The sequence below is a fragment of the Colletotrichum paranaense genome (genome assembly GCF_030867605.1).
Source record: "Colletotrichum paranaense strain IMI 384185 chromosome Unknown Scaffold_12.1, whole genome shotgun sequence".
Lineage (NCBI taxonomy): Eukaryota > Fungi > Ascomycota > Sordariomycetes > Glomerellales > Glomerellaceae > Colletotrichum > Colletotrichum paranaense.
In genome coordinates, this window is record NW_026848970.1 from 1,103,815 (window position 1) to 1,131,811 (window position 27,997).

Below are 27,997 nucleotides of genomic sequence, written 5' to 3' on the forward strand. Positions count from 1 at the left end.
CCCCTTGGCGCCGCCGACTGCGCCTCGCAAAGACCCCACAAAACGTCAACTGCGAACCCGAAGCGGGAGGGGATTGATGGATGGCGCCGACTTCCTCTAGTTCCCATCATGCGGCATGCCTCTATCTACCATCTACCCGCGGTTTCTCTACTACCTGAGGTAATCTATACTGCTCATCTATCTAACCTCACATCACGGCACTCTATCATCTACCAGCAGGATGTGCTCGTGCTGCGTGAGAGGTGGTTCGCCGATGGTCACACATCTCGTTCCAATTTAACCTCCTGATTGAGCGTCATGTCGCAGCAATGGCCAAAAACCTAGCCGCTGGGGTGCTCCGCGCTCGTCCTATCTAACTTTTTCATCTGCTTCCCTATTTTATCTCGTTCCGTGTTTGCGAGACGAATGAGACGAGGCACACAACACACGCCAAACAATTGGCATCCCATCTTTTCGGGTACACATAGGTAGGTGACTTTTTTCCCTGCAGGCCGGCTGCACTGCACTTGCTGCAGGCCTTCCATTGCGGGATGGTGGCTGCATCCAATCACCATACACGGTGCACCTACATCAGCAACATCAGCAGGTTCCATATAAGAGGACCAAGCTGTGCTGTATGCGTCTTTTTTTCCCCGATTCGTTTCTATTCGGCAACAAGAGTTTCCAGACTTTTACCACCGAGCTCGTGCCAGCCAGCGTTCCAGCGCCTACCTAGCGAGAGAGTCAGCTCCGAAATAGCGCTCAGCTGAGTATCTCGCAGCCGAGGTGTGTGTACCTAGGCCTTAAGCCAGGTGGTGGTTGTTGGCTGAATCGCTTTTTGCCGTCTCACCTATCCAATATCCCGGCACGGTGACGCTGCATGTGCTGCTGCTGCTGCAGCGCAGCAACACCAAGATTGAATTGAAGAAGCGGGAGCGGGCTGAAACTGGAACAGCTGCCATGCCTGTCATCCCAGAAAATCTATACAACTTCGAAAAGGAACCCCACTTAACAGCCACGACTAAGGACCAGGGCCCAGGGGTGTGGTGAGCGAAGCGGAAGTCAGCAAGGAAAATAGGTGCGAGCCTGGCGAGGTGCCATCGCCAATGGAGTGCCGCAGGAGAAAAATGTAGGTACCCGGAAGCAAGGCCGCGTACGTAATATCCCGTATCCATGTTCGAGACCGTTGAGTGGCACAGTCTGTCATGGGGCTCGCCCGTCCGCGGGTTCAGAACAAATTGATGGGAAAGGGGAGGGATTTGGGGTCATCAGGGAGAGGGGAAGGACTTCTTGGGAGGGGTGGGGGCGTCGTATGGATACCTACGCAGTAACGGATACAACCATTCGACCAATTCTGCCAACTCCCAAGAATATCTCAGAAAAGTGGTACGGCCAGACGACGATCCCTATGCAACTTTTCAAACTTCCTAGCTTCCGTTCACCGTCTCGGATCTTTTGACACTGTGGATAGCCACATTCGATGGAGAAGAGAAAGAAAGAAAGCAAAGGGGAAGGAAATAGCGTCATTGGTGTCGCAAGTCGGCTTGGATTCCCATTGAAGCCATAAGCTAGACGGACAATCAAAAGTGGGATGTTGCAGGAACAACACAAGACGATCCGAATAGGCGGCATGCAGAAAAGGCTGATGCGCAGTTGGAAAGCGCAAATCCCATACGCGTGATACGACCGAGGGAGGCAAAGGAGGGTTGGCAATACGCAATAGCGGAGACTAGCAGAAAGGGGTTTGGCCGTTCCGTCTGGCAAATAGCCCATAGATCCATGATGATGTTCATCAATGTTCATCATTCTCTTCAGCTCTTATGCCCCCTCTCTCGACTACTCACAGGCTCGTGGCCCATTGGCCGTACAGGACTTGCTGGCATGCTGGCTCCAGCCTTTCTGTCTCGTCCACTCCTGCTGATCAACTTGATTCTAACGAGTTGTACTCCGTAGACTGTGAGGCAGTTCCAGCGGCGTCATCTACCATAGTAATTCGGATGGGTTAGGGGGCCGCGGGCATGGCATTGGCGTGCGAGCTACGGGAAGCTACTTGAGGCTAGAGCTTTTCTGCCACTTTGGAGACAAGTTGGAGAAAGACATGCGCGATGGCACCTAGACATGCCAAATGCCAGCCTTTGAATCTACGCTTTTCCCAGCGTGGGATTGGCGCGCAGAGGTTCGCGTGCTGGATACGACACTAAACGTGGTTTCTGGGCCTGGACCCAGAATCCCATCCGATTGAGATTCGACTCTGGACGGACCAAGATCAAGGGGCCTGGGGTCTCCACTCGGTAACGGTTTGATTGGCTTTCCAGCAACGGCTTTCCTTTGCCCCGGTCACGAGCTCTCGGATTAACTCGCACTATCCCTCGTGGAGCTCGGATTATCCCCCGCTGACTCTTTCCATTCTATAGGTACCTACCGCTCCATTCTAGATAGCTTCAGCCTCAGGCATAATCTTGTCTCTCCTTGGACGTTGAGCCTGCTGACTAAGGTTTCAAGCTGTTTCGGTCGCCACCGCAGCTGGTCGTCATTTTTCCCTCACGCACACCGAATCGCCCCGGCCGAGTCGTCTAATAACTGGTTATCACGGCACGGCCGACATCTACGTTTGGCAAGATGAAGCGCAATGTCCTCCAAGAAGAACAGTGTTCTCGAATCATTGCATCCTTCATCCCGATACCCGAATTGACTCATCTGCTCGCCGTTTGACCCTGACAATCTTCTCACTGCAAGAAACAATACATACATCAGATGGACGAAAGTACCGTACTGCCGTGAAACTAAAGCTGACTCGGCCAAGAAACAATCGGCCTTCGTCCGAGTCACGTGGAGTAAGATCTGTTGTCATCCCGTCTCCGGTTTGGGACGAAAAGCATGTAAGATTCAGCCGCGGGCAGATACCAATTCCGTTTCGTTTTGCCTCACATCAAGACGATCCGGGAGAGGGTGTACCAAAGAACCAGAACAAAGGGCAAAAGGCAAAATCCCGTCGGAACGAGCTGTACGCGCGAAGATAAGCAAAGTTTGAATCTGCATTATCACCGAGTTTGCCAAAATAGCATCCATCTAGTCATCGTTGAAGGGGAGAAACCCTTCCCTCCCGCGGAGGCCAGGGTCTCCACTTCCATCCAGGCCCTCACCTCACGGAACCGGATACTTGGTAGTGAGCGGCATCGGACCGATCACCGACGGCACCTTCAGTAAACCCCGGGTCCCCGAACAAGATAAACCCAGTGCCAAGTTGCACCCCGCGCTCCGCCCACCATGTCCGCGTATGAGCCTGAATGCGAGCACAGGTACGACTACGAACCGCTCTCATCCACAGGCACCGGCACCAGCGGTGGCGGTAACGACAACGACGCCTTCAGGCTGCTCCTCCTCGAGCCCTCCGCCGCCCGCGCAGACCAACTCAGGGGATCCCTACGCAACACCACCCTCGCCGAGTGCGACTACGACCTGATCGACCCGTACACAGCCCTGTCGTACGTATGGGGCACCTCAGAACGGGCATGTCGGATCCGACTCGTCGATGGCGGCGGCCGTGAGCACCTCTTTGCAATCACAGCCTCGCTCGACGACGCCCTGCGCGACCTGCGCGACCCCACGCGCGTGAGGAGGGTCTGGGCGGACGCCCTTTGCATTGATCAGGATAATGTCGACGAGCGCAACGCCCAGGTAAGGTTGATGGGGCAAATCTACTCGACTGCCCACAGCACCGTCATCCACCTCGGCCATCTCACGCCCGACGTGGCTGAAGTGTTTTCCGTACCCCGTGAGTTCGCCCCCGAGCCCGGCACGGGTAACGGCGAAAGTACCGCCGTCGCCGCGATAGGAGAAGGGGGGCCTTTGAGCTTGCTGTCCAAGACATGGTTTGAGCGCGTCTGGGTCTTTCAGGAGCTTGTCCTGTCGAGAGATCCCTGGGTCCAATGCGGTAGCAGACGGATACGATGGCGCGAGTTCTGCGCTTTCTTCCTCGGTGGCGGCGGCCCAGGCTCGTCACCGAGGGCGCAGAACGACGAAGAGAGGCGGCGCGTCCTGGCGGATATGAACGCGAGCTGGGCCAGCCAGTCGAGGCTCCCTCTACACCGCGCCGTCAAGGCGCGCAGAGGGCTAGGCGCCACGAACCCAGCCGACTTTGTATACGCCACGTTTGGCATCATTAGTGATCTCGAGACTGTTGAGCAGTACTTGAAGATTGACTACAACATGTCGGTCGGTCGTACATTTGGCAAAGTTGCCCAGTACATGTTCTACGAGCTTGGTATTGAGCAGATGGTGTTTCACGTAGACGATGCTCCCGCTTCGAAACGACTAGATGGCCTTTTATCCTGGGCACCCGATTGGAATCTCGAAGCTTCGTACACCAAGAGGAATCCGCTCTGCATGATCCAGGACAACAGCTTGGACCACATCAGAGTGAAAAAGGAGGTCCACCATGCCTTTACCCAGTCTTCGAATAGTGATCTGCCGCTTGTTTTGGGCCACATTGGCATGAAGGTCGAGACGATCATGCACGTCAGCTGCGTGATGCCATTTGGTCTACAGAATTCGTACCTGACTGGAGACTATGACGCCGCGAGATCCGAGTTGATGGGGATGTATAGAAACGCTTACGCCTCGGGGGACAGGTTCGGTCAATATCGACACGTTCCGCTCAAGGGCAAGGAAGCGGAGCATGAGCGTCTTTGTCAGGTCGTCGGTACTACGTGGGCCGGGGCACTCGAGAATTTCCACAGGCAGTCATCCGTTTCCGGTGACCAGTCGGGAGAAGGAGATGCTGGCTTTCTCGAAACCCTCGCGCGTTGGCTGGCCTCTGAAGCCAGCAAGAAGCGCGAGTTCGTGGGCTCGGGCACAAACGGTGTCATCAAACGCCTCTATGGCTACTTTGCCCGGACAAGTGGCGACTCCGACCTTGAAGGCAGGCGATTAGCCTCCACAGGAGGCGGCAGGATGAGTATCGTGCCGGCGCAAGCTTCGGCGGGGGACGTGCTTGCGTATCTAGTAGGCAGCAACACGCCCGTCGTGCTTCGCTCAAGGGATGCTGGGGTTTACGGACCAGAGATTGAGTATGTGTTGCTGGAGTCTCTGAGACAGCCTGGATGCGGCGTTGTCACGATGACGAACGAGCAGAAGGAGGAGGAGTTGTGGAGGGTTCCTAGGCAAGGTGAGTTCGCGGTCGAGCACTTTTCGGTCATCGGGGAGGCGTATCTTGATGGGCATGTGGGCTGGGCTTTGAAGTATCTGCCTAAAGAGTCTGATATGCGGATCTTTGCACTGCACTGAGTTGTGTGAGCGAGACTAGCTAGCGGCGATACCCACGCGTTCATAATGCTGCTTCCTGGCGCAAAGCGGTTTTCTCTACTAGGCAGTATTCAAGACTTCTCTGAACCTGTTGACTCCCGCTCAAAAGAACCAAAACACAACGATTTGGGTATCGTAACATATTCAACGACTCGACATCCACCAAGGCCTATTACCGGCCCGTCATCACGATCGAAAGCAAATTCTATGCCTTATCCTCCCCTTATGGCCGCCTCCCAGTGCGGCGCATTAAGAATCAACGCCATCAACGACCCCGAAAACAACGCAGACACGGGCACGGTAACAAACCACCCGAAATAGATCCACGCCACGAGCCGCGGGTTAATAGACCGCCAATCCCCATTCGCCAACCCGACCCCAACCGTCGCGCCGGCAATACACTGCGTAGTCGACACAGGCAGCGCAAGCTTCGTCGCCATCATCACCACCACCGCACTCGCGAGCTCCATGCAGAACCCCCTACTCGGCGAAATCAGCGTCAGCCTGTTCCCGAGGTTCCGCATGACGTGGTACCCGTACGTCAATAAGCCCAGCACGATGGCCCCGCCCCCGAAGCAGAGAATCCACACCGGCACTCCCACCGACGTCTCGATGCCCCCCGTGCGCCAGATGTCGTAGGCCGTCGCAAAGGGTCCGATGCTGTTGGCCACGTCGTTTGCGCCGTGGATGAAGCTCGCGGCGGAGGCGGTCAGGATCTGGAGGGCGCTGTACATGTGTTCTGCGCGGTTGTCGTAATGCGGGGCGCGGGCGTGCATGTCGGCGATGTCCCAGGAGAGGACGGCGTTACGCTTTTGCGTTGTGATGACGTCTTGTTCCAGGCCGCGGAGGAGGATGCGGTTGAGGTGCCAGGCGAGGACGGGGAGGCTCGTGTTGGGTCCTGGCGGGCGAGGCGGGATGTGTTCTGAAGTAGAGGAGTAGGAGGATGAGGAGGGCTGGCGGGTGGTTTCTGTCAAGGCTGATGTTGTCGATGTTGCTCCTGGGGTTTGAGGGGGTCCGAGGACTGGCGGCGAGAGGATGGGTTGGTCGTCTTTGAAGAGGTCTGAGGGCGTTTGGCTGCTTTGAATTGATTCTAAGAGGGTTTCCGATGCTCTCACGTAGGCGAGCTCGTCGGCCGTGAGGTGACCGCGGTAATAGTCCTTGATGTTGACTCTTCGTACTCCGGCTGGAGGTAGTGGTGGTGGCGGCCGGTTAAGGAGCCAGGGGCCCTTCCACATCATGAGCCAAGTGAGCTCCCAGTCTTCGTTAACAATCTTCCGCCAGAGATAGGGCAGGAGGAAGAAGGCTTGAAGGAGCGTGGCGCCAGTGGAGACGGAGAAGACTGCAATGAGGACTTCGGTTGCTGTGAGTTCAACCTGGAGCTGGACGCCTTTCCAAGCTACGAGCACTGTTCAGCGTGTTAGTCTGCGTGTGAAGGAATCATCACTATTCTCGTACAATGGGGTAGGGGAGCGAAATGCGAGGACTCACTCGTCAACGAGCCAAATGTCAAAAAGGTGTAGAACGGAATCGTAAAGAAGGCATTTCGCACAGCATTCGCCTTGGTCAAGACGAATCTCTTTGTCACCAGAAACATCACCGCGCCGAGCGCCCCGCTCAAGCCCGGCGCAACAGCCCACGCCGCAAACACCTGCGACACCCCATCCCACCCCCAACTAACTTTCGAGATACCCACGCTCGCGGTCGCGGCGCCAACAAGTCCACCAATGATGGAGTGCGTCGTGCTGACGGGCAAGCCGTTGCGCGTAGCAATGCTAAGGAAGACGGAGGAGCCGAAGATGGCGCACATCATGACGAGCAAAAGGACGCTAGGTTGGACGGCGTAGAGGTACGGGTCGATGATCTTGTTACGGAGAGTGTCTGTCACACGAGAACCGACGGCTACGGAGCCGGAGAACTCGGCGACGGCAGCAATGGCCATTGCTTGTTTCATTGTGAGGGAGCGGGAGGAGACAGACGTCGCGAATGAGTTTGCGACGTCATTTGCGCCTGGATTCCACATGGTCAGTTGTATGTGTACGGGCAGCTCCATCGAAGTTCTGCAGCAGGTCTATTCTAGCACAACCTGGTGAGACATACCAATGTTCCAAGCATCGAGAAAAGAGAAGATGGTGGTGATGGCGAAGATGTAGTCATATTGATGCAGTGCGGCGGCCATGATAGCTCGCCGGGCTTTAGTCTTCAGTGGTACGCTCTTAGAAGCGATAAAAGCTTAGATGGTCTCAGATCAAACACTCAGATGGCCGATGAAGTCTCGACGTCGGCTCCCGTTTCTTCGGCGGATCCCGGTCTTCCAGACATGTTGTGCTAATTCGATCTCATGCTCGTCGATGATGATGATGCTAGTCTTGATAGCTGATCAGGAGGCGGTATTGATCTGAGACAGAACTGTTCCGTGCTAGTAGGAGAAGAATGAAGTCTGGGTTTTGATCAATCATTGTGGAAGTCGTTGCGTACCGCCGGCCTGGGTCAGATGGTTATATGGGTTCGCCTTGCCGTAGACCGAGATTGAAACGGGACTGGGGCCCTATCGCATCATTCGACATGGGAACCAGGGCAAAGACTGTGTGCCTGGCCTGCTTCAGGACGAGCTTTTAGAAGTTACATGTATGCAGTAGCTCTTAGGTTTTGCAGGGGACGCTGGCTCTGGCTAGAAGCCGTACATCGAATGTGGTCGAGGTTTCTGGCCAAGGTCTGGGCCACGAGGCGGGGGAGACGTCAACGACAGGGCGGATGGGGACTCTGGTGTGGCATCTCCTCCAACACCATCTTCGAGATAGTTAGCCAGGGGTTTGAGACGGCTGAAGCTTGCGGATGCGACGATGTGCTCGGGATGCACCTCGTTGCGGACACCGATGGATATGCAGCCCATCAGACCCCCACGAACTCTGATTCTGGTCATTCTACATCTCGAAAGTCAGCATGGCATAAGGCCAGCGCGAAAATGCTGTGTTTGTGTATGTAAGCTGCAAAAATGAAGGCGGCAACTAGCCGCTCGTTGAAAATGGGCGGAAGGAGCTGCGAAGCTAAAGATGGGTGCTTGGCGACGTTGAACTGGGTAGCCAATCTACGGCCGAGATTGAAGCACGGTGTTCAATGGTTTGAGGAGGCCAAGTCCCACCACCAACATGGCCTGTAGATGTTGTGTTCTTCACAATCATACACCTTGTTCCCCTTTCTGTTGCTGGTCTCTACTTTGTCCTACAATGCCCGTTCTGCATCCGTCGGGTCTTGTGGATACTCAATCGCCTATGTACGCGAAATTCGGCTACAGTAGGCAGTGTAAAGCTGCTGTTACCACACTGAGATGCTAACCTACTGTGCAGTAGAGTAAGATATGGCTCAAAAGGTGGGTAGGTATCTTAGGCATGAGGTGTCGACCCAACCTGGAAGGCATTCAGCAAATTCCATAGACCGTACCTAGCTAATGGGATAGAATCATGACAAATTCCAGGTCTTGTATGATTTTTTTGTGCCTTGGGAATAATTATATAGGATCAGACTAGACAGCATCGATTAATGAAAATAGTACTTATTAGAGAAGAATTACTTTTTTATACATAAAAGAAAACAAAATAAGTATCATAAGAAGTAAATTATTAAACACTAACATAATTATTATAAATTTAAAAGAAAAAGTTGCGTAGTTAAGTAGAGGGTAGTTTTTTGATATTTACCTTATAAAGTGCTTTTTAATTAAACGTAGAGAAAAGTACTAGATCATTAACGATAAGAACGTTCTAATTTTATGATTTATTCCTTACTACAAACTAGTTATAATTCAACATTAACTATCCAAGAGGTTTGTATTTTTTTTTTCAACGACTTGCTTTAGTGTTCCTACCGGTATTACCTATAGTGGCAATTGCGGTCCCTACAACGTCTACTTCTTCTAGGCAAGACCTCGCTTTACCGTCTCGTAAGGGCGTCATTAGTATAAGTATATACTTTACCCTCAACTAAGAGAATAAGGAGAAGGGGGCTGACTATAAATGAACAATATACCCGGTTCATCGACGTCACGCCTTGCGAGGTTCATACCGTGCCTACTGAGAAGGTTGCTGGTGGTGCTAGCGCTCAAGGACTGTGCTACTCCATGGCGTACCACGGATGCGGCGGCCGTGTGACTGCTTCCAACACTATAATCCGCTGTCCCAATGGCTACTAAATGTTGTGCAAAACTGGGCAGAACGCGGCAGTGGTAATGGTGTAACCGCAACTCTGCCCTGTGTGGCTGCGCTATCCGGTGGCCTGGCTGATCTTTGTATCCGGTCCTTCATTTATCTTTCTCGCTATTCATCTATTTTTTCTCGCAAACAATTACCGAAATTTTGGCACCTTATCTGGCTTCTATATTGACTTCTGCGTTGTTCTCGAGCTAAATCTTGATACTCATTCCTATCAGGACGACTTATGAATCAATCGTGGTCAATACTTTTCCCTTGGGCCAAGGCCAAGATATAGCGCCATCAGTGACTTTTCGGCGCACTTGTCCAGAAATACGCCAGAGTATCCTCGGTTGTGTATGATTCTGGGTCGTATTTGAGTTTAGAAAGAAGGGGACTTCGTCAATCGGTCGCCTGTTGCTGAATCTACGCACAACTAATTGATTCCAGGTGGTTTCGGTCATTATCCCACCGGATATGATGTTGTTTCGATTGATGCCAAATCCACATTCCGCGCAAGGCTGATTGCAGGTGTCTGGTCTCCTGAACTCTATTGTACAGCGCTACTGTCGGTCATATCCGTTCCAATTTATTTGGATCCTAGGTCTGACTCGCAGTTCCATTGTTATTTAAACATAACATGACTCCTCATAGGCTCACATGTTGCCATTTCAACTACACTCCCGGCCCATATCTTTAGGTTATTTTATATTTCAGACCTTGCTCGACTTTCAGCACCAATAGCAAATTTCTTAATCAAAGGTCTGATTGTATCGCACTTGCTCGAAGACTCGTAACCTCACATTTCAAACCCAGAATGCGCTTTCTTATCTTTGTTGCCCACGCAGGCCTTGCAATTGCCGCTACGGCCCCAGGCTGCCATTTTTGGATCAGAGAAACTTCTACGGGCCAGAATGTCGGTCAAGGCTGCGTCGGAAAGGGCTGGACAATTTATCCTTGGGCAGCTAAAACCCGCGTTGGTGTCACGGCAGACCAGTCGTGCAATCTCAAGACAGAGAGCACCACATACGCTGCTCAGTTCGATGGCGAATGCATCGCAACTGTACAAGGCAAATAAAATACAGTCTGGTGAGTAAATAAAGTATCAGAACTATCTTTGGCTGGCGCTGAGATGTCATGATTTAGCATCCAAACAACGAAGAAAAATGACCCCCGTAAAGGAACGGTTCTATGGCGATGAGGGTGGATATTTGAAGGTTGCGAATCATGATCATGCTTCATATGGCAAAGTGTAGAGTCACACTCTTCACTAGGTCTCTTGTTCACGTCGACGATGTACTGCATGCTTTGCAAAGTAAGGTAGTGACAGTTCGAATAGCAAATAATATGGTTAATGATTGAAGTTGTGAAATAGTGTATAGTTAGTTAAATGGTAACGAACCAACGATTATCATTAGAGACGTCAATCGTCTTGGTAAGCACCAGCATTCACATCTGCAAAACTCTGTGCTCGATTAGAGAAGAGAATAACGGATAGAATTCAGAATTAACTATAAGCTACATCCTGTCGGACCCATCCCCTTACAGCCGTTATAATAATTATCATACTATACTTATAAGATAATGTAGTCTTATGTAAGCATAACCGAGGTTGTTAAAGATATGCTAGTATAAGAGTTGTTTTTTTTATTTATCATATAAATAGTCGGTATATTCCCGTAGCTACCTACTTCCTGCAATTATTGATACATCCCTACTAAACCCTTATGTACTAATCGCTGCTTAATAGAGCGAATCAATACGATAAGTAAAGGATTATGGATAATGTAAGAATGAATCTAATATTGCCCTAGTCTAAGGTGTCGAGACGGGTCCTGTGACATCAAGCCCCTGCGAACTTTACGATCACTAAGTTCGGGACGGATTTGGCTAGTGTTATCGCTGAAATTGATATGAGTGTGAGCAGTGTGAGAATTTGCTCAAGATTCATTAGGACTTTTGTCATAGAACAAATGATTTCTTTCTTCGTATTCATATAAAAAGGTTCATATCGAAACTTAATTATAGTTGAATAAAGAAAGATTGAGTTTTATTGTTCTTTCCCGGCATTGCTTGAACTCGTCCATGATGGAGGCAGAAGAATATTATATAGTACGAGCAGTTTCACTCATACGAATCTCCTTCGCACCAGATCGAAGACTATACAAGTATTGACTATACAGCAAGACAACATGCAGCTGAACGCTTTGCTATACGCCGCCTTGCTCCCATCGGTTGCCAGTGCGGTAAGAGACCCTGATTACAGGCTTATTTCGCAATCTCACACGAGCACAGTGCAAACCGTGGAAGCGCATCCCTGGCGAAGGATGTTGCTTCAAAGATGTTGGCACTTGTGTCTATTGGCTGGTAAGTCGGAAATCTCGGTTTTGAGCTCGGGATAGTACGCTGATAGAACAAGGGTATATATGGAGGCTGCCAAAGCAACAACCCTCCTCCACTTTGCAGTGCCGAAGTGAAGGCCAAGTGCGTAAGTAGCATGCTGGCTATGCAGTATCAACACCCATGATAACTAACTCAACTCAGTCGGCAGACTGTTGTCGTACAGATGGCCAGAAGAACCAGAATGGTGGAATTTACGGCGACAAATGCGGTTAGGTGGGTAGATGACCAGCCAAACCCTTATAGAGCGGGCAAATCTGCGTATGAAGAAGTAGGATGGGTTTCATAGGTCGGACATATAGTAGCATAGGCTTTGATCTCTCCTCTCGAAAATGTGCCAGTCGGACTCGATGCGCTAAGCACAATACTCTTACCTCTTCGATTCGTCCGATTACTAAGTATGAGAGCTCCCGCACAGCCGCAGACATTGTCATACATTGAAGGGGCTACAATGCCTCTTCTCAGAGGGGGTGACGAGGGACCAGTTTATCTGTAATCTGTAGTGTTTTGCGGCACCGATCGTAGCATGCCTGTTGTCTGGGGACTTTCTCTGTGTAGAAGGTGGTATCGTTCTGTGAGGCTGGATTTTGAAAACCAGGAAGGGTGGCGTAGTAAGAAACGAAAAGTCCATTTCCACGTTCCTCATACCGGAGATGAAACACTTCTCGGAATCAATGAGAATTAGCAGTCAAACGCATAGAAAAGTGATAATGTTACAGTAGCCATGGTAACTTCCCCAGATTTGTACTACATCGGGATGTCTAGATTGGCATTTTGAGTTGAGCGCGAGCTTGAAGCACAACGTGGACATCGTGTAATCAAACTATGTTCCGTACCTGATGAGTCGTTTTCCTTGATAGCCAGATCCTGTCGTTTAGAACAGTCTTATGGGTCTACAAACCCGGAATAAACCCACTAGGCCACGTTGTACCAACCATGACTTCTCAATCTACGTCCCAACGTGACTGGGAAGTCTTCCTAAGTAGGTGGGCTGTATCTGGGTGCTCTTGTTAGCCGGCTTTGGCTAGTATATGCGAGTCAGGGTCGCTGGTGTTGGTGCAAAAACCCTTCCCAGTATTATGTCGGGAGCAAAAGGGGCTTCGAGACTCATCGCGTCTCGGGGTTACCACAAACTCCGGATTCAATTCCCTTGAAGGGTTGGCCATCTCCTACTATCACACCGGGTGCAAGTGGACTATAGCAAATTCATCTCTAGTTTTTTCTAACTCATGCCTTGGTTGACTTCATGCTTCGCAGGAACAACTGAACTGAGGTCGAATCGTCATACTTACCAACCAACTCCAATATGGCATCGACATGAGTACATCTACTTTCACAAGGATTATTTACCTCATAGTTGGGCATGAACAATCTTGAAAAAAAGCCTAACTAGAGAAATATTCAAGGCGGATGTGCCAAAGCTGCCAAGCAAGTGATGGAATATCATTCGCCAGTAAAAGTACTTTCGCAAACGCGGACTGTTCAACTTGAACCCGATGGGAAACTGCTCGCCCTTCGGCGTTATCGTGATTACCGGCTTTAGAATGTCGCGCTTACTGACGATCCGATGGTTTTGTCGTCCGACGTAATAGTAAGTTGCCTATGGTCATCTTTTGATAAGCCTCTTTGCCTAATTGCGTACTCATAGGTGATGATAAAGAAGCTAACTCTCTTCAACAAGCTCTTGATCTCAACCTTCACCAAACAAATTGACGAATCCGGTTTCAATCCGCGACGCCATGTTTCGAGCATCTACCTATTATAGAGCTACCGATTTCTACCTACACGGCGACTAGGAAGATCCTCGCATACTATCTTCTTGCGACAAGCAGACGTCGTGTCTTGACTAGGCGAACTCTCGGTTGCCCATGGTTATAGGCGCGTGGTCAAGGAACCGAGCTTCGACATACCCGTCATCTTCTTCCCGGCATGTAGGTCTGCCGACAAGAAGTTGCCGACCATTGTCCTGGGTAATGGTTACGATGGCTCAATAGAAGAAATGCACCATCAGTATGGCGCCGGAATTCTAGAGCGTGGTTGGAATGTGCTATGCTACGACGGCCCAGAACAGATCTGTGCACGCCGTTATCAAGGAATCGGTTTCACCCACGAGTGGGAAACAGTCGTCTCCCCTGTTCTGGACTTCCTGGAAACTCTACCAATCGTCAATATGAAGTAGGTTGGGATTGTCGGAAACTCGATGGCAAAATACTTGCCGCCCGCGCTGCTGCTTTCGCCCACCGCATTGCTGCGGTATTCAGTATCGATGGATTATACAATCTTATGGGTATCCCCGTCTTCGATGCCGAGAAGGGCCTGGCTCAATACTCGGGAGTCCAGGACTTTGCTGCAGCAGAGAAAGTCTTCACGGACCCTGGTGTCCCAACGACAGCTCGCTGGCCCCTGTCTCATGGTTTATGGGCTTTCAAAGTTCGAACCCCGGCAGAGTACCTGGACAAAGCTTCATATTTTAGCTTGAAGGGCATAGCCGACAAAATTCAGTGTCCTGTATTTTGTTGCTGATGCCGCGGACGATCACCTTTTCAAAGGACAACCTGAGGCAATGCGGGATGCTTGGGGTGACAAAGCCCACTAAGGTAGGTTGTAATCACGGCAGACGACGCGGCAGGCGACCATTGCCATGTGGGTGCTGCAAGGTATACTAAGTAGGTCAGGTTTGACTGGTTTGAGCAGAAGATCATCAAGAACTAGGTCAAGATGGGCTTTTATTAGCCCTATGGCGAAGTGTTATCGACTGTCAGCCTAGCCAAAATGCAGACGAGGCGACGTCTCTGAGTCCCTTTGACAGGGAATTCTGTCAATGTTGTTTGGTTTCTTTCCTGGTAGCTTTGACCTTGTTGGCTGCAACACAGAGGATTTCATGTTAGGTGGTAATCGCACGGTTCATATGCGGTGATGCATTTCTTGAGATCTGTTAGATTCATGGTCCGGAACCCCCCCCCCCCCCGGCCCCCAAAACCCTTTCCTTGGAACTAAGGACCTTCCCACCTATATCCTATCCGCTAGTGTAAACTTTGGCCAGAAAGACTAGAAGTGAGTCTATACAATCGCGTTGTTTCGAAGGAATGTACTTGATTTCCGATTCCAATGCATTTGGCAGCAAAACGCAAAGATGAGCTGAGCTTCTGACTGCCCACTAGAGTCCTACCCCACCTCGGGTATGGAGATCAAATGTGCTGTATAAAAGTTCCAGATGTATCAGACCAGCCTCTGGGTGTCTCTATTCCACAGCACCATCAAGGTCATTCTTCATTCTAGCCCTTGCTATAAAGGTGCGACATAAAACCCGTGTGTGGCCTCCCAGCCCGCTGAAGCTAACTAACGATGCCCTCAAAATCACTCACGATACTTTGAGAAAAACCCGGTATCAAAACACTTGACTCACATATTTATTCTTCCTCTGGGGCGAAACGGTCAAGAAAGAAGTTTCAGGCCACACGGCTAACTTTCACGCTATGGAAATTCTTCATTTACCTTGACGGCTTTCGAACATGAAGGTACTGCGGTATACAGTTGCGGTCTAAGCCGGCTGTTACGATCTAAGGGTACATACATCGTCGACTGCTATCTCCGATATCAAGGACTTGAAGGACCTTGACTGCCACAACGCCTCAATCAAATCACTTCAAAACTTTCTTCCTCCTAGAATTGGGAATAAAAGCCAGCCCATCCCCTGCTTCTTTTTCCTTTCCTTCTGCAGGCTCACCTCAAGCAAACACAATCCACTCTCTACTCTTCATCTCATTCTCAGTTGGCTACTGCGGCGATTCACTCACTTTCCACTTCCGCCTATCTCATCTCATATCTCTGGCTCTTATACAAAAAGACCCGAGATTGTCTTAGCTGCGGCTCTTTTCTCTTTACAACCCACCTTAACTTCTATTGCCATAATCAACATGCCTTTCATCGAAGCTACTCTTTCCTCTGCCTCAAGGGCTCAGGGGGACACCACAACCACTCTCCGTCGCATGCCGCTTAACAATGTCCCTGTTTTCAACGAAGACAGCGCTATTCATGATGAGCAGCAGCCTTTCAGTAGCGACGACTTCACTATCTTTTGTGATGACGGAGACAGCGGCGCTTCTGTGGAGCAACGATCTACCAGTAGTGGAGGCTTCGCCATCTTCGGTGATGATGAAGACAACACTATGTCTGAGGAGCAACAACCTTTCAGCAACGATGACTTTACCATCTTCTGTGATGAGTCTGAAGAGAAATTCCGTCCAGCCAATGGGGACATCAACATCGGCTTCGAAGATGGATCGAGGTACACAATCCCAGAACTGCAAGGTACCGTCGGCGTTCTCCAAGAGCGACACCCCAACATCATGGGCAGAGCAATCGACCACAACAGACACTACGGTCGACTACCCGCCACCATGACCAAAGAGCATGCGTCTGGCAATAGGGAAGTCTCTGCATCTCTTCATTATCTTCATCCAAACCCAGAACAGGGTACCCCAGGCCGACACCTCACTCCCGAGCAAGTCGAACGCTCGGCTCGCATGCTCGCATTGGACGACGCCATCGACCAACTTCACGATCCCCTCATCTACGAGGACCGACAGATTATTCGCCGAATTGTGCGGCTGCTGGACATGCGTCGCCAAGAGCTCTTGAGGTACCGCATCAGCGTCGACAAGAACTCGCCGGAGGTTGAGCTGCCTGAGACCGTTGACGACATTGAAGACCTTGCGATGCAAGCCAGTGTCAGTTTCGATTACCCGTTTGTTCTCCGCGCTATTGAAGCCATAGACACTCTCGCTCAGAGTGTCTGGTTCTGCAATGATGAAGAACAGGAGTCGAACAAGGAGAATATACCTCCTGAGCTCATGGGCTAGATGGAAGGGAGAAAGATGATGTAGAGCATGAAGGCCTGCTGAGGAGGGCAAGCAACACAAGGAAACAGAGCCAGATGCTCAAGCCCTACAATTCTTGGTGACTACGGGACACAGCAGTCTCATGATATGACGACGAGCATATGAGATACGAGCAATGAGACATGACTAGATGATTAGACGGGGGTTTTGCATCAGGCAACTGGGATCGCTTGGAGTATTGGAGCATTGCATCGGCGTTTGGTCATTACAAAATTTTGAATTCATAGACGTGTAATTCTAATGGTTGCGCCTTGCATACGACAAGTTGTATATGAACAGGCTGAAAAAAGTGAATGTGTTTCTGAGTTATCAAATGAATGAGGAAGGTGAAGTTGAAGATTCAGCTTGTGAGACATTCACTGAATGAAGAGTGAGTACGTAACTTTGGCAGGGTCCAAGCGCCGTTTCCCCTGAGGACCCCGCACTAAGCCTCTTCAGGCAAAGACCGCAGGTAATCCCATCCTGGAAATTGATGCTAATTATTGTTTGCCTATTGTTTTGTGAGGGGACGAGCTTCGCAACCCCGCCAAGTTATCACCAACTCCATCCCAGTGTTCTTGTCCGCAGAGATTCGAACCTCCGGGAGTCAACGCAGTTCCAAGTACTGATTATTCTTTGTGATACCTCAAGTCTTTATTCTTTTCCACAAGGTATGAGTTCTCTTTGCCTCTCAATGCATCCCAATATCACCTCATTTAATTTTGCCCCGCCTTGGATTTCACTGACCGCCTCTAGCAGACCGCAGACTCGATTGCAATATGTCAGACAACAAGGTCTATCGTGCCAGCACCACGGCACCTGTCAACATTGCCGTTGTCAAGTGTGTTATACCAAGCTGCAGATGCGTATTCAAAATGTCTCAATACTAAGAAACGTAGGTACTGGGGTAAGCGCGACCCGAAGCTCAACCTCCCCACAAACAGCTCCCTCTCCGTCACCCTCTCCCAAGCCGACCTCCGAACCCTGACGACGGCATCCTGCTCCGCCTCCTATCCCGAAGGCGACAGCCTCATCCTCAACGGCGAAGCCTCCGATGTCTCGGGCGCCCGCACACAGGCCTGCTTCCGCGAGCTGCGCGCCCGCCGCGCCGCCCTCGAGGAGAAGACCCCTTCTCTCCCGAAGCTCTCCAAGCTGCCCCTGAAGATCGTCACCGAGAACAACTTCCCCACCGCTGCCGGACTCGCCTCCTCGGCCGCCGGCTTCGCCGCCCTCGTCCGCGCCATCGCCGACCTCTACGAGCTCCCCGAGTCCCCCTCCGAGCTGTCCCTCATCGCGAGACAGGGTTCCGGCTCCGCGTGCCGCAGTCTGTTTGGCGGATACGTCGCGTGGAGGATGGGCGACAAGGCGGACGGCACGGACTCCAAGGCTGACCTTGTCGCCGAGGCGTCGCACTGGCCCGAGATGCGCGCCCTGATCCTGGTCGTCAGCGCGGCCAAGAAGGGCGTCTCGTCGACTTCGGGTATGCAGCAGACGGTCGCGACGTCGGGCCTCTTCAAGCAGCGCGTCGCCGAGGTCGTGCCGAAGCACATGGGTGAGATGGAGGAGGCTATTGCCAAGCGCGACTTCGAAAAGTTTGCCGAAGTCACCATGCGCGACTCTAACTCGTTCCACTCCTCGTGCGCGGATACCTACCCTCCCATCTTTTACATGAACGACGTCTCGCGCGCCGCCATTCGCGCCGTAGAGCAGATCAACGCTGCTGCTGGAAAGACTATTGCTGCGTACACCTTTGACGCCGGCCCGAACGCTGTCATCTACTACCTCGAGGAGAACACTGCTGCTGTCGTTGGTGCTTTCTCCCCTATCTTGGGATCCGTCGGTGGATGGAAGGAGGGCGCCAAGGATCTCAAGTCCTCTGTGGCCTTGGACGAGACTGTTGCTGGGATCATCCAGAGCGGTGTCAGCCGTGTTATCCAGACTGGCGTTGGTGAGGGCCCGATTAAGTCGGATATTTACCTTGTTGGCGAGGATGGTGAGCCGGTTAAGCGATGATCTGTTTAGTCCATTTTTGGCGGCATCTAAACAAGCTTCAAGTTGCTCAAAAGTTCTCTTTGTGCATATAGAAACACCTAATTAAATACCATTTCGAATTCCTGCTAGTATTGGCGACTGTGTCGTCAGTGGGACACAGACAATAGTGAATATCTCATGGGTACTCTCTCGCGATTCTAAGTGGCATGTGTCGCCAGCTTTGAGTATGCCAGCCGAGCATGGCACAGATTCTCCAACAATCTGGACAGGAATAAAATCAAGAACCGGGATGGTAAGAACATCAGCTCGAACTCAGTGTCTTTGAGAGCTTATTTCAGAGAAATTGCTGATTGACGTATCGCAAGGCAGCATTTCCTCGTCCTGAAAGTTCTCCCTTTTGCCTTCAAGGTCGGACCCACTTTTCTCATTCAACCTCACTCCTGCCTTCCTGCCACATCGCTCTTTCCTTGGCCATCCCTCTGCGAGATTCCTCAAACGAACAACAAAACAGAAAAAGGATGGCAGGAGCCGAGGAGAAAGAAGTCCTCATTGAGGAAAGAGATGGAACCGGAAGAATTACCCACCGCTGGCTGCACAATACCGCCTCACAAAAAATAACACTTGCGCGCCAGTCTCACCAAAACACCATCCCGACTCTCACCACGGCCCTCGCAACCTCAACGACAGCCGGGCTCGCCAACATGCGTCAGATTCTCTACGACGCATTCCTGCCAATCGGCTACCCGGACTCGGTTACTCCTGATTACATTGGCTACCAGACCTTCGACTCTCTCCAGGCCTTCTTCTCTACAATCACCGGCCTTCTTGCCAATCGGGCCATTCTTCAAGGCCTCGGAGTTGGCGACGCGTCGTCTTCCGCGACATACGCCCTGCTCCTTACAATCCTCAAGGATGGAATCTCTCGCGTCGCCACAATTGTCTTCGCCTACCGCTTCGGCCTGGTCATTGAGCCAGAGTGCAAGAGATACCGCTACCTCGCTGATATTTTCAACGATAGCGCCTTCTTCCTCGACCTCTTCAGCCCCTACTTCGACCCCTGGACCAAAGTCCTCGCCCTCGTTCTCGCAGAAGCTCTTCGCGCAATGTGTGGCGTTGCTGCAGGCGCCAGTAAGGCCGCTCTTTCCAAGCACTTTGCTCGTCGCAACAACCTCAGCGAGCTCAACGCGAAGGAGGCATCTCAGGAGACCGCTGTCGGCCTCGTCGGTCTGCTCGTGGGCTCCATCGTCGTTCGCTACGTTGAGAGTAGGGAAGCCGTCTTTGCGCTCATGGTCGTGCTCGTCTTTGTCCATCTCGGCATGAATTACCTCGGGGTCCGCTGCGTTCAGCTCAACGTCCTCAACCAGCAACGCGCTACGATCCTCTTCAAGCACTACATGCAGACGAAGCAGATTCTTTCCCCCGCTCAGGTCGCCTCGCGCGAGAGTATCGTCTTCTGGACGCCCGTTATCAAGGATCATCGCGGGGAGGTCATCACCAAGATTGGCTTTGCCAAGAGCTATGCCCACGCCATGACTGCGGACCTCAAGAGCGCTCGCGTCCGCTTTGTCACGCCGAAGCAGCAGTCTACCGAGAAGGCAGGTCAGAAGGCTCATCCGGGTTTCATTCTTTGCCTTTGCGAGAGAGGAGACATCGCTACGATCAGAATCCTACTCCTGGGGGACTGGTCCCCCACGGAGGCGAACGACATCGACACCCTCATGGCATGGTACTACGCCACCATGCTCGCCCACGACAGAACTTTGGCTTCGAAGACTGGCAGTCAGAAGCTACTCCACGGCGCTATTCCCGTGGACGAGATCGAGATTGGCGGAAGTAACGAGAAGTTGGACTCTAAGGCACTTGAGCAGGCGGGCTGGGATGTCAACGAGCCCAACCTAGACGCCTTTGCTCCGCGTATCAGCATTGGCTTCGAAGACAAGAAGGAGCTGTAGTCTGATGGAATATACAAAGGGACAATGGCTGGGACAATGGTTGGCTCAAGGGAAACTAGGTGTTTGGGATGGATGACATTCATGATGTATGATTGATGATACCTGTGACCCTCTTCCCGATCTGAGGCAGTCACTTTTGCGAACAACTCAATTCGATGTACACTGGACTTTGTTTGCGATGGAAAGTGATGTCACAACAACCAAGCAAAGGGCTGTCTGGCTGATGAACAATGGTGAGAAGGAGGATGCAAGTATTGTGACCTTGAGTTGCAATCTTTACTCGAAGTTTCTTGGGCTGTCCGACCTTTCCTTTCTTGTTCTTCCTTTGCCATGTCGAATAGAATGAAGACCGTACTAGGTCATGTCCGAAACCCGACATCATTGTGCATTTCCAGCAACATACTCCTATTACGGAGCTGGTCGAGGCAGAAAGGCGTTCGCAGCAAGTTAGCAACAACAAAAACTGCACCATGTCCTCACGGAGTATGGGAATTGAACACCAAATTGGGATGAAGCAGTTCCGAATTCGAAACAGCGACAGCGACAATACGGGAAACAGATCCCGAGGATCATCTTCCCCAGAACGGAGACATGCAGATCAATTCGGCTCCGATCGCATCGCAGCCTGCCCAATTTAGGCCACTAGACAAGAGGGAAAAAAGGAAAGGCAGCCCGAAGCGCGACAGGGGACTAGGTTCAGCGTTTCCCATTTCCTGAAGCGGACCCTCAAGAATTCTTTTCCCTAGCCGCACGAATCGCCGCATTGTGTACAGTGTCTTTGGGGGCTCCGCGCTCCGCCTCGCCTTGCAAATCAAGTTAATTAGCATACTATAGCCGCGCCGCCGTTATCGGACCACCATACTGCGTAGTAGACGTCCACACCTCCGGTGCGGCGGGTGCTCCGTGTGCTATTGCGTACAACCGGGATCGGGATGGACTGCTACGGATATAGTGAGTGGCAATCCCACAGCGCGATTCGCGCCGGGAATGGTTCGACACCCGGCTTTCGGTTCTTGAAGACGGCAGGCAGGGGGGAATAGACGTTTTAATCTCGGGAGCACGTCATCGGTCGGAGAGGGAGATGGATCATGGAGACATTGGCAGAGAGAGAAGTCCGGGCAGTTCACTGATGGTGGAAAGCTAGCCCTATCCACAAGTCGCAATTCAGGAAAGGCTCTTGGTCAAGAAATCCTACACAGGACAGTACCGAAAGAAAAAGTAGCAAGAACCGGAGCCGAGCGTCTTCTCCTATGCAGAAGAGAGCTACAGACGCCAAAGGTTCACAGTAGCCGCCCATTGTAGAAGGTAATTCTAGTCGAGGCAACACTAGTAAGAGACAAGCAACCCAACGAGACCAAACCCCACCAAGAAAGGAAAAAAACGTGCCCAGCGGCTTGCAATTCGCGCCGTCTTACCTCGTTAGCCGGCCCGGTAACCACCCAGAACCCTTCCAAACCGGCCAGGGCCCCGGCGGGAAGGGCAGACAGGCAGACTCCCACACAGGCACACAGAGCAGCGCGCCGCACGCGCAAGCGGCGCTGATGCAATGCAATGCAGGGCCCGGGATTCCAAGTCCATTCTGCTGGCCGTCTGCTGCAACCTCACCTCTCCTTCCCCAGCGTCCGTGCCGTGGGGGTTTGAACTTGGAGCTGGTCTGTCTGTATGTCACTCCTGGCTTCGCTGTGGTTTGTCCGGCTTGCTGGACTTAAGCTGGAGGTGGGCTTGCTTAGATCCGGTGGGAAGGGTTTGCCGTGTTGGGCAAAAACTGCCCGGGAGAGGCAGATGTACTCCGTACAGATGTGACGACCGGCAGAGAGCTCGCACATCAGCGAGACCAAGTCTCATTGACGAGGACACCCTCTCTTTCTGTTGCTCGCGTGCTCTGCCTGAAGAGAAGCGAAGAAGTTGTGTCTCGGTCGCGGTTTCGTGCCCACTGGCTGGTTCAAGATCATGTCCCGGTCGCCCGCAGAATCGTTCGATGCAGAGCGCCCATCTCCGTCGAAGAGACTCTCCTACACTGCGAGTCCTGTCCCTTTTGGGCGTGAAGAGGTTTCGTTGGTGTTGCGGTGTGGATGGACCGGGATCGGGAAGCATGGAGGAGGACTGCGTATTCCTTGCTGAACAGCTGCCTTCCTCGTCTTGTTCACTCAGTTTTCCCCAAAGTATCGCGTATCGCCGGTTCCCCCGGATGTGACATTTTGTCCTCGCGAACCGTTCCCCAGCGCTTTCAGTTGATTGATAATACTGCTAATTCGCCAATGGGTTTGGGCCCTTGGGGTCGTCGCATCACCATCCCTTCCCTTCCCCCTTCCCTTCCCCCTTCCCTTTCCCCGCGCCATGTTGATCACTGATCTCCCGAGTCCCAAGCAGGCCTTACAGGCTACAGCTACCACTAGGCTAAAAATCCCGAACACCGACCGCCGCACCGCGGGACACCGCCGGACACCGCGGCAGTTGTTGTCACTCGCGGCAGAGTGCCCTGGGGGGTTGGTAGCATGTTACAGTGACAGTCAAGACAGTGTACTGTACAAACATTGGAGTCCAGGGAGAGCGAGAGAGACACTGCAGAGTCGCACAAAAGTCTAATCTCCAGATTTTGGGCTTGTGCCAGAAGTCTGGGGAAGTTCAAGGGTGACCACTGGAGCTCGGTTTCGCTCGCACAAAAGGTCGGACGAAAATGTGTCTTGGCAGACCTCGAGAGCTTATTGCCCTAGGTGAGGTGGTATGCCGAAATGCAGATTGACATTTGCTTGGCTCAGAAGAGACCGGGTTTGCGATGCTGCGGTTCTGACAATGTCTGTTCGATGAGTGGGATTCCTCATCGGCCACGTCAAGTATCCCCTAGGTAGAGTCTAGACAAAAGATACTCCTTACAGCAGATGTGAAAGTTGCCGCCGCCAAGAAACGGTTTTGAGCACAAGAGACGAAATTGCAAACACATACCCCAAAAGGCTGAGACGGTGTGTTTTTCACATTCTGAATACGGATATCCGACTCTTGAATTTAGTGTGTGTGGACTTTGGTCCCCATTGTCTCTGTACGATGGGGACATGGAGACTTTTTCGCATGGGTGGAGGAGGGGAAAATGGTTCGATGCCGGTGCCATGACGCGGGAGCGCAGAGATAAGGTGCAATTCACGTGTAAAATCAATGTGTCCCGCATTACGGCGACTGGCTGGCTGTCCGCTGGTTGGCGGCGGCGGCGGCGGCGGTGGCCTGTCACTGAGGTCCTGTCACCGGTCAGGGCTACTCAGGGCGGAGAACTAACACTAGTTAGACTTTAGTTAACAGAGTGATTAATTACTGGGCTCCGACTCGACGGAAGAGCGGAGGAGTGACGACGAGGAGGGGCAGTTGTTCGTTGAAGAGTGAACACCTCTAGGCTCTGGAATCTGGAGTCCTAGACAGATCATTGTCATTGAGTTAGGATATTTTGGAGACTGGACAGACCCAAGTCAAAGACCGACAACAAGGAAGGGATCGGGGACCGCTGGATTCCCACGCGTTCGGGGTTCCCAGATGTGGACGGCGTCTCATTGTCCAATACCTATGCAGGTCGCCCGCAGGTGGTCTGGGAATGGCGTGGTCGGTCCGACGTTGGAACTTGGGGACGCGAGCCAGGACGCTTGGGGTTTGTGGAGATTGCCTGAAACGGGGGAGGAGCACATTAGACGATTGTTAGAAATGGAGGTTTGTAAGATTTCGAATGTCACTGAGTCGAGTTGGGTCGAGTTGCGTGAGAATGACAGCCCAAGAGCCCATGAGGAGCTCCATGTTCCTGCTCAACTATTGTTCATAGCAAGAAGATGTGGGAGAAAGAGAAGATGTTGTTGATTCTGATCATGTAGCAAGCCTCGCCTGGACTGCAACTTCCAAGAGACAATGGCAACTTTTCCTCAGCCGAACCGAGAGTCTCCTCGGGGCTTGCAACTCTAGACACCACAACCAGAGTCTCTAGAAACTCCACGACTTGTTTGATGACGGGAATCACTGCCCGAGGTTCGGGTTTCGGGGCTGGCGCGCTAAGACATGAGAACAAGATTCACCCCCATCGTCTGTTCCCCTCCTCCGTTGCAGCCTTCATCCTGTGCTCCTGTGCTCCTCTCCCTCCACCTCCACCACCCATTACCACCATGGCACCATGCACATTGCAGCGTGCACCGCTAGCTCGTCCTGCCATCCCCTGCCTCCCTGTCCGTTCCCTGTCGCCTTTCCTCCCGAAGCCGCCCATCTGGCTGAGGTGAGCAGGCCGTGCAGCGACACCCAACCCAGTGAACCCACCAGCTAACACCCAACCGAGCGTTGTAACACAGAATGGAACCTTGGAGGAGGGAAGGAAAAAAAAAACCTACCATTGCTGCGTAGAGAGTGTGTGAGAGAGCGCCAGACGCCGCCGCCAGGATGGTGGAGGTACCTCAGAAGCAGGCGGGCACGGCCGGCGGCGGAGGCGGCGCGGTGTCTCTCGGCCTGTGAAGAAAATTCCCCATACCTCTGTGCAGCGTGCAGTGCTGGTTACTGAAATAAGACGTGTCTGCCTTCCACATCAGCCTTCCCGCCTTTGGTTCCTCTCTTCCTTCTTCTCACCTCTTCATTTTCTTCCCTCCTTCAACACCAAAACCGACCAAATCGCTCTCCTCCCTGCTGATAAAGTTCTGCCACCCGCCAGACATTCCAATTGCATTTCCGTCAAATACACAAAAAGCCACAGGCACCCAAAAGTTTATAACCACCCTTGATACCCGTCGCTAGCGCGTACCGCACACACCCCAGCTTTATCATCACAGGCGAGGAGGAGAGCTCAACCACCAAACTTCTTTTTCCCTCCTACACACTTCGGTCCACCACCGCCCACACCAACGAACGAGCTTTGGACCCTGTCGGAATCACCACTCCAGCATATCTTTCGAGACCTTTTCCACTCGACTCATTTTCAAAATGTTCGCTACCAGAGTCCTCCGCCAGGCCGCCGCTCACGCCGAGCGTACCCCGAGCATCAAGTTCCTCGGCCGCCGCTCCATTCCTTGTACGTCTGCTCTAACTGAAGTTCTCACCAACGTCCGTTCCCACGATACTAACAAGACCTCACCAGCTTCCATCGACCACAGCCCCGCGCCTCACCCAGCTTCGCCCACCGGCAAGCTTCCCGCCAACTTTGGCAACGGCTCCGCCTCCCCCAAGCACACCAGCTTCAGCTCCTACCGCGACCACGCCCAGCAGCACGGTCCCCTCCAGCGCACCATCGGTTCCGGCGTAGGTGGCTCTACCGGCCACCAGCTCGGCTCCGTCGTTCCCCCCTCTGGCGTCGCTTTTGACCGCTCCGAGCTCCCTGCCCGTTTCCGCCGCCAGCCCCTCGACATGGCTGAGATCGAGGCTGTCGAGTCCGGCGGCGCTGCCCTCTTCGGCTGAGTGTGATGTCGGAACGACGAACGGAAAACGGAACGCGCCCTTGTGACCTCACGGTTAAGGGAGACATTATTTACCATGACATCCGCGGGCTGGACTACGAAAAAATGAGCGATGATGGCGCGGAGACGAGGAAGAGACGGAACTGAGTGGAGAGTTGGCGAGGTTCACAAAAGTAGGCGATGACAACACGTGTGTACGAAACGACGAGATTACAGCGACGGTGGACATCCCACCCTCCGCGTAGACCGTCGACCACAAATGCTCCCGGGATTGGGGCCTTCGGCAGGGCACGGAACAGTCGGCAATATTGATTCGTCACGGCACGCTCGTGACCAACGGCAAGGGAAAAGTTACAAAAGCGATTTACTATGGCGGCTTCGTGATATCCATTACAATGGAAGCGATTCCCATCCGTCAAGTAAGAAGCTTTGCTGGGATACTATGGGAGTTTCTACTGGGAGTTCATCCAACACCCAAGCGGACACAGGCATCAAAGACCTGTCTCTTGCTTTGGCCATTTTCTATACCTAGTCCTCAACTTTTCCTTCTACCGTCGACGTCAGGATCCTGTACCGATAGTCTAGACTCGTCACCACACCAACAGACCCCGTGCATAAAAGCAAGTTTACTTCAACATCTTCCGAACTCTTTTCGTAATCATGTGTGCCGAGCCGAGCTTCATTGAAATCAATCCCATGTGATGATGCTTCCCTGAGACTATTCAGAGTCTATGTGAAGCACCTGCAGCTAATGTAATGTAACCGTCTTTCGGAACTACGAGCCAATGCTTAGCAGGCGCGGCTTACCACCTAGTTGGCCCGCATGTGATATGCTCTCTCTCCCGCAGCTTTGGAGAAACGCGCACCCTGCGTCCGTAGCTCCGGGAACAGTTTGGGGAAATCGTGCCACGTTTGATTTCCCTTGGCCCATGGGGAAGTTCTGGTCTGTTTCTATAGGCACATGCAGGTGTTATAACTAGGTATCCTAAGGTTAGCTACCGGGCACCTAAGCAAAAAGGCAGCTTGGACGTAAAATTCATCCGATAATTTCCTCGAGGCTTGAGCTACCCGCTTCCGTCAATTCCCGAGGTAGCCGACTTGCCAGCGTCCACCCGAGCTTGGAGCCTCAGCCACCGATTTTTTGCGATGTGACCTGTGTCCGAGGCTTGACGTCGGTTGCTGGTCCGTGCAGAATGGCACCCGTACGTGTCTAGATGTACAATGATTTTATGAGTCTCAATGATATCAAGGACCGCTTTGCGGTTGCTTCAACTATGAGGTTCTCATGGTCTATGGAATACAATCAGATGAAAGAAACACATGTGAACAATGGCTATAGCCACTCACAGGAGCAAATGTACGACTAGATGTCCCTGGAATTCGGTCCGCCTTGGAGGAAATATCGTCTTGCAGGTACTTACAACATATATCTAAATCGGATTTTTCTACCTTTCCTTCTGAGAAATACAGGTAATCTCAAACAATTCACAGCTTGGAAGTCAATCCCAACATACCCCATGCCCCAATAACAATCCCCGACGTGGCTCTAAACATAGCTGATCCCAGCTGACCCTCACGCCAGCAAACGTACCCGTCAACGAGCCCAACGTACACCAGCAAAGCCATGACGATGTCTACCCCCACGTAGTCCCCGCGAAGGTACATGATTAGCTGGACCATCCCTAGGATAGATAGGCGGGCGCCGTCGAGGATGAAGCACGACTGTGCTATGGGTGACTCTGCGAATCTTTCTGGCAGCCCGAAGGAACGAATTCCAGCATCTTGGGCGAAGAATGGGACGATGCCGCCGAGGGTGTGAGCGATTGCGACGAATAGCGGGAATAGATGGGGGAGTCTGAACTGGCGCGACATGGTTGCTTGCATTTTGACTTTACCCAAGG

At 52.2% G+C, this 27,997-nt stretch overlaps 12 protein-coding genes across 12 annotated transcripts; 8 read left to right on the forward strand and 4 right to left on the reverse strand.

Annotated features, from left to right (window-relative positions):
• Nucleotides 1–782: 782 nt before the first annotated feature.
• CPAR01_13291 (uncharacterized protein) lies at nt 783–1,785 on the reverse strand (the record flags this gene model as incomplete). Its single annotated transcript, XM_060497545.1, has 2 exons — nt 783–1,179; nt 1,304–1,785. 2 exons carry the CDS (start codon nt 1,783–1,785, stop codon nt 783–785), a joined length of 879 nt encoding a protein of 292 aa, XP_060343938.1.
• Nucleotides 1,786–3,246: 1,461 nt separating this feature from the next.
• On the forward strand, nt 3,247–5,265 carry CPAR01_13292 (HET domain-containing protein; the record flags this gene model as incomplete). Its single annotated transcript, XM_060497546.1, has 1 exon — nt 3,247–5,265. One exon carries the CDS (start codon nt 3,247–3,249, stop codon nt 5,263–5,265), a length of 2,019 nt encoding a protein of 672 aa, XP_060343939.1.
• Nucleotides 5,266–5,495: 230 nt separating this feature from the next.
• On the reverse strand, nt 5,496–7,459 carry CPAR01_13293 (phosphate-repressible phosphate permease; the record flags this gene model as incomplete). The annotated part of the gene is made up of 3 exons (XM_060497547.1): nt 5,496–6,688; nt 6,772–7,290; nt 7,381–7,459. 3 exons carry the CDS (start codon nt 7,457–7,459, stop codon nt 5,496–5,498), a joined length of 1,791 nt encoding a protein of 596 aa, XP_060343940.1.
• A 2,825-nt stretch (nt 7,460–10,284) lies between these two features.
• CPAR01_13294 (uncharacterized protein) lies at nt 10,285–10,545 on the forward strand (the record flags this gene model as incomplete). The annotated part of the gene is made up of 1 exon (XM_060497548.1): nt 10,285–10,545. The coding sequence occupies one exon, from the start codon at nt 10,285–10,287 to the stop codon at nt 10,543–10,545; it is 261 nt and encodes an 86-aa protein (XP_060343941.1).
• A 1,114-nt stretch (nt 10,546–11,659) lies between these two features.
• Nucleotides 11,660–12,083, forward strand: CPAR01_13295 (uncharacterized protein; the record flags this gene model as incomplete). Its single annotated transcript, XM_060497549.1, has 4 exons — nt 11,660–11,713; nt 11,763–11,834; nt 11,887–11,955; nt 12,012–12,083. 4 exons carry the CDS (start codon nt 11,660–11,662, stop codon nt 12,081–12,083), a joined length of 267 nt encoding a protein of 88 aa, XP_060343942.1.
• A 1,783-nt stretch (nt 12,084–13,866) lies between these two features.
• CPAR01_13296 (uncharacterized protein) lies at nt 13,867–14,463 on the forward strand (the record flags this gene model as incomplete). Its single annotated transcript, XM_060497550.1, has 3 exons — nt 13,867–14,042; nt 14,129–14,314; nt 14,370–14,463. The coding sequence occupies 3 exons, from the start codon at nt 13,867–13,869 to the stop codon at nt 14,461–14,463; spliced, it is 456 nt and encodes a 151-aa protein (XP_060343943.1).
• Nucleotides 14,464–15,784: 1,321 nt separating this feature from the next.
• CPAR01_13297 (uncharacterized protein) lies at nt 15,785–16,729 on the forward strand (the record flags this gene model as incomplete). The annotated part of the gene is made up of 1 exon (XM_060497551.1): nt 15,785–16,729. One exon carries the CDS (start codon nt 15,785–15,787, stop codon nt 16,727–16,729), a length of 945 nt encoding a protein of 314 aa, XP_060343944.1.
• A 797-nt stretch (nt 16,730–17,526) lies between these two features.
• On the forward strand, nt 17,527–18,760 carry CPAR01_13298 (diphosphomevalonate decarboxylase; the record flags this gene model as incomplete). Its single annotated transcript, XM_060497552.1, has 2 exons — nt 17,527–17,588; nt 17,647–18,760. 2 exons carry the CDS (start codon nt 17,527–17,529, stop codon nt 18,758–18,760), a joined length of 1,176 nt encoding a protein of 391 aa, XP_060343945.1.
• A 497-nt stretch (nt 18,761–19,257) lies between these two features.
• CPAR01_13299 (uncharacterized protein) lies at nt 19,258–20,691 on the forward strand (the record flags this gene model as incomplete). Its single annotated transcript, XM_060497553.1, has 1 exon — nt 19,258–20,691. The coding sequence occupies one exon, from the start codon at nt 19,258–19,260 to the stop codon at nt 20,689–20,691; it is 1,434 nt and encodes a 477-aa protein (XP_060343946.1).
• Nucleotides 20,692–24,733: 4,042 nt separating this feature from the next.
• Nucleotides 24,734–25,033, reverse strand: CPAR01_13300 (uncharacterized protein; the record flags this gene model as incomplete). The annotated part of the gene is made up of 1 exon (XM_060497554.1): nt 24,734–25,033. A coding segment is annotated over one exon (300 nt), but the record flags the coding sequence as incomplete, so codon positions are not given.
• Nucleotides 25,034–25,626: 593 nt separating this feature from the next.
• Nucleotides 25,627–26,097, forward strand: CPAR01_13301 (uncharacterized protein; the record flags this gene model as incomplete). Its single annotated transcript, XM_060497555.1, has 1 exon — nt 25,627–26,097. One exon carries the CDS (start codon nt 25,627–25,629, stop codon nt 26,095–26,097), a length of 471 nt encoding a protein of 156 aa, XP_060343948.1.
• Nucleotides 26,098–27,581: 1,484 nt separating this feature from the next.
• On the reverse strand, nt 27,582–27,968 carry CPAR01_13302 (uncharacterized protein; the record flags this gene model as incomplete). Its single annotated transcript, XM_060497556.1, has 1 exon — nt 27,582–27,968. The coding sequence occupies one exon, from the start codon at nt 27,966–27,968 to the stop codon at nt 27,582–27,584; it is 387 nt and encodes a 128-aa protein (XP_060343949.1).
• Between the last annotated feature and the right edge of the window lie 29 nt (nt 27,969–27,997).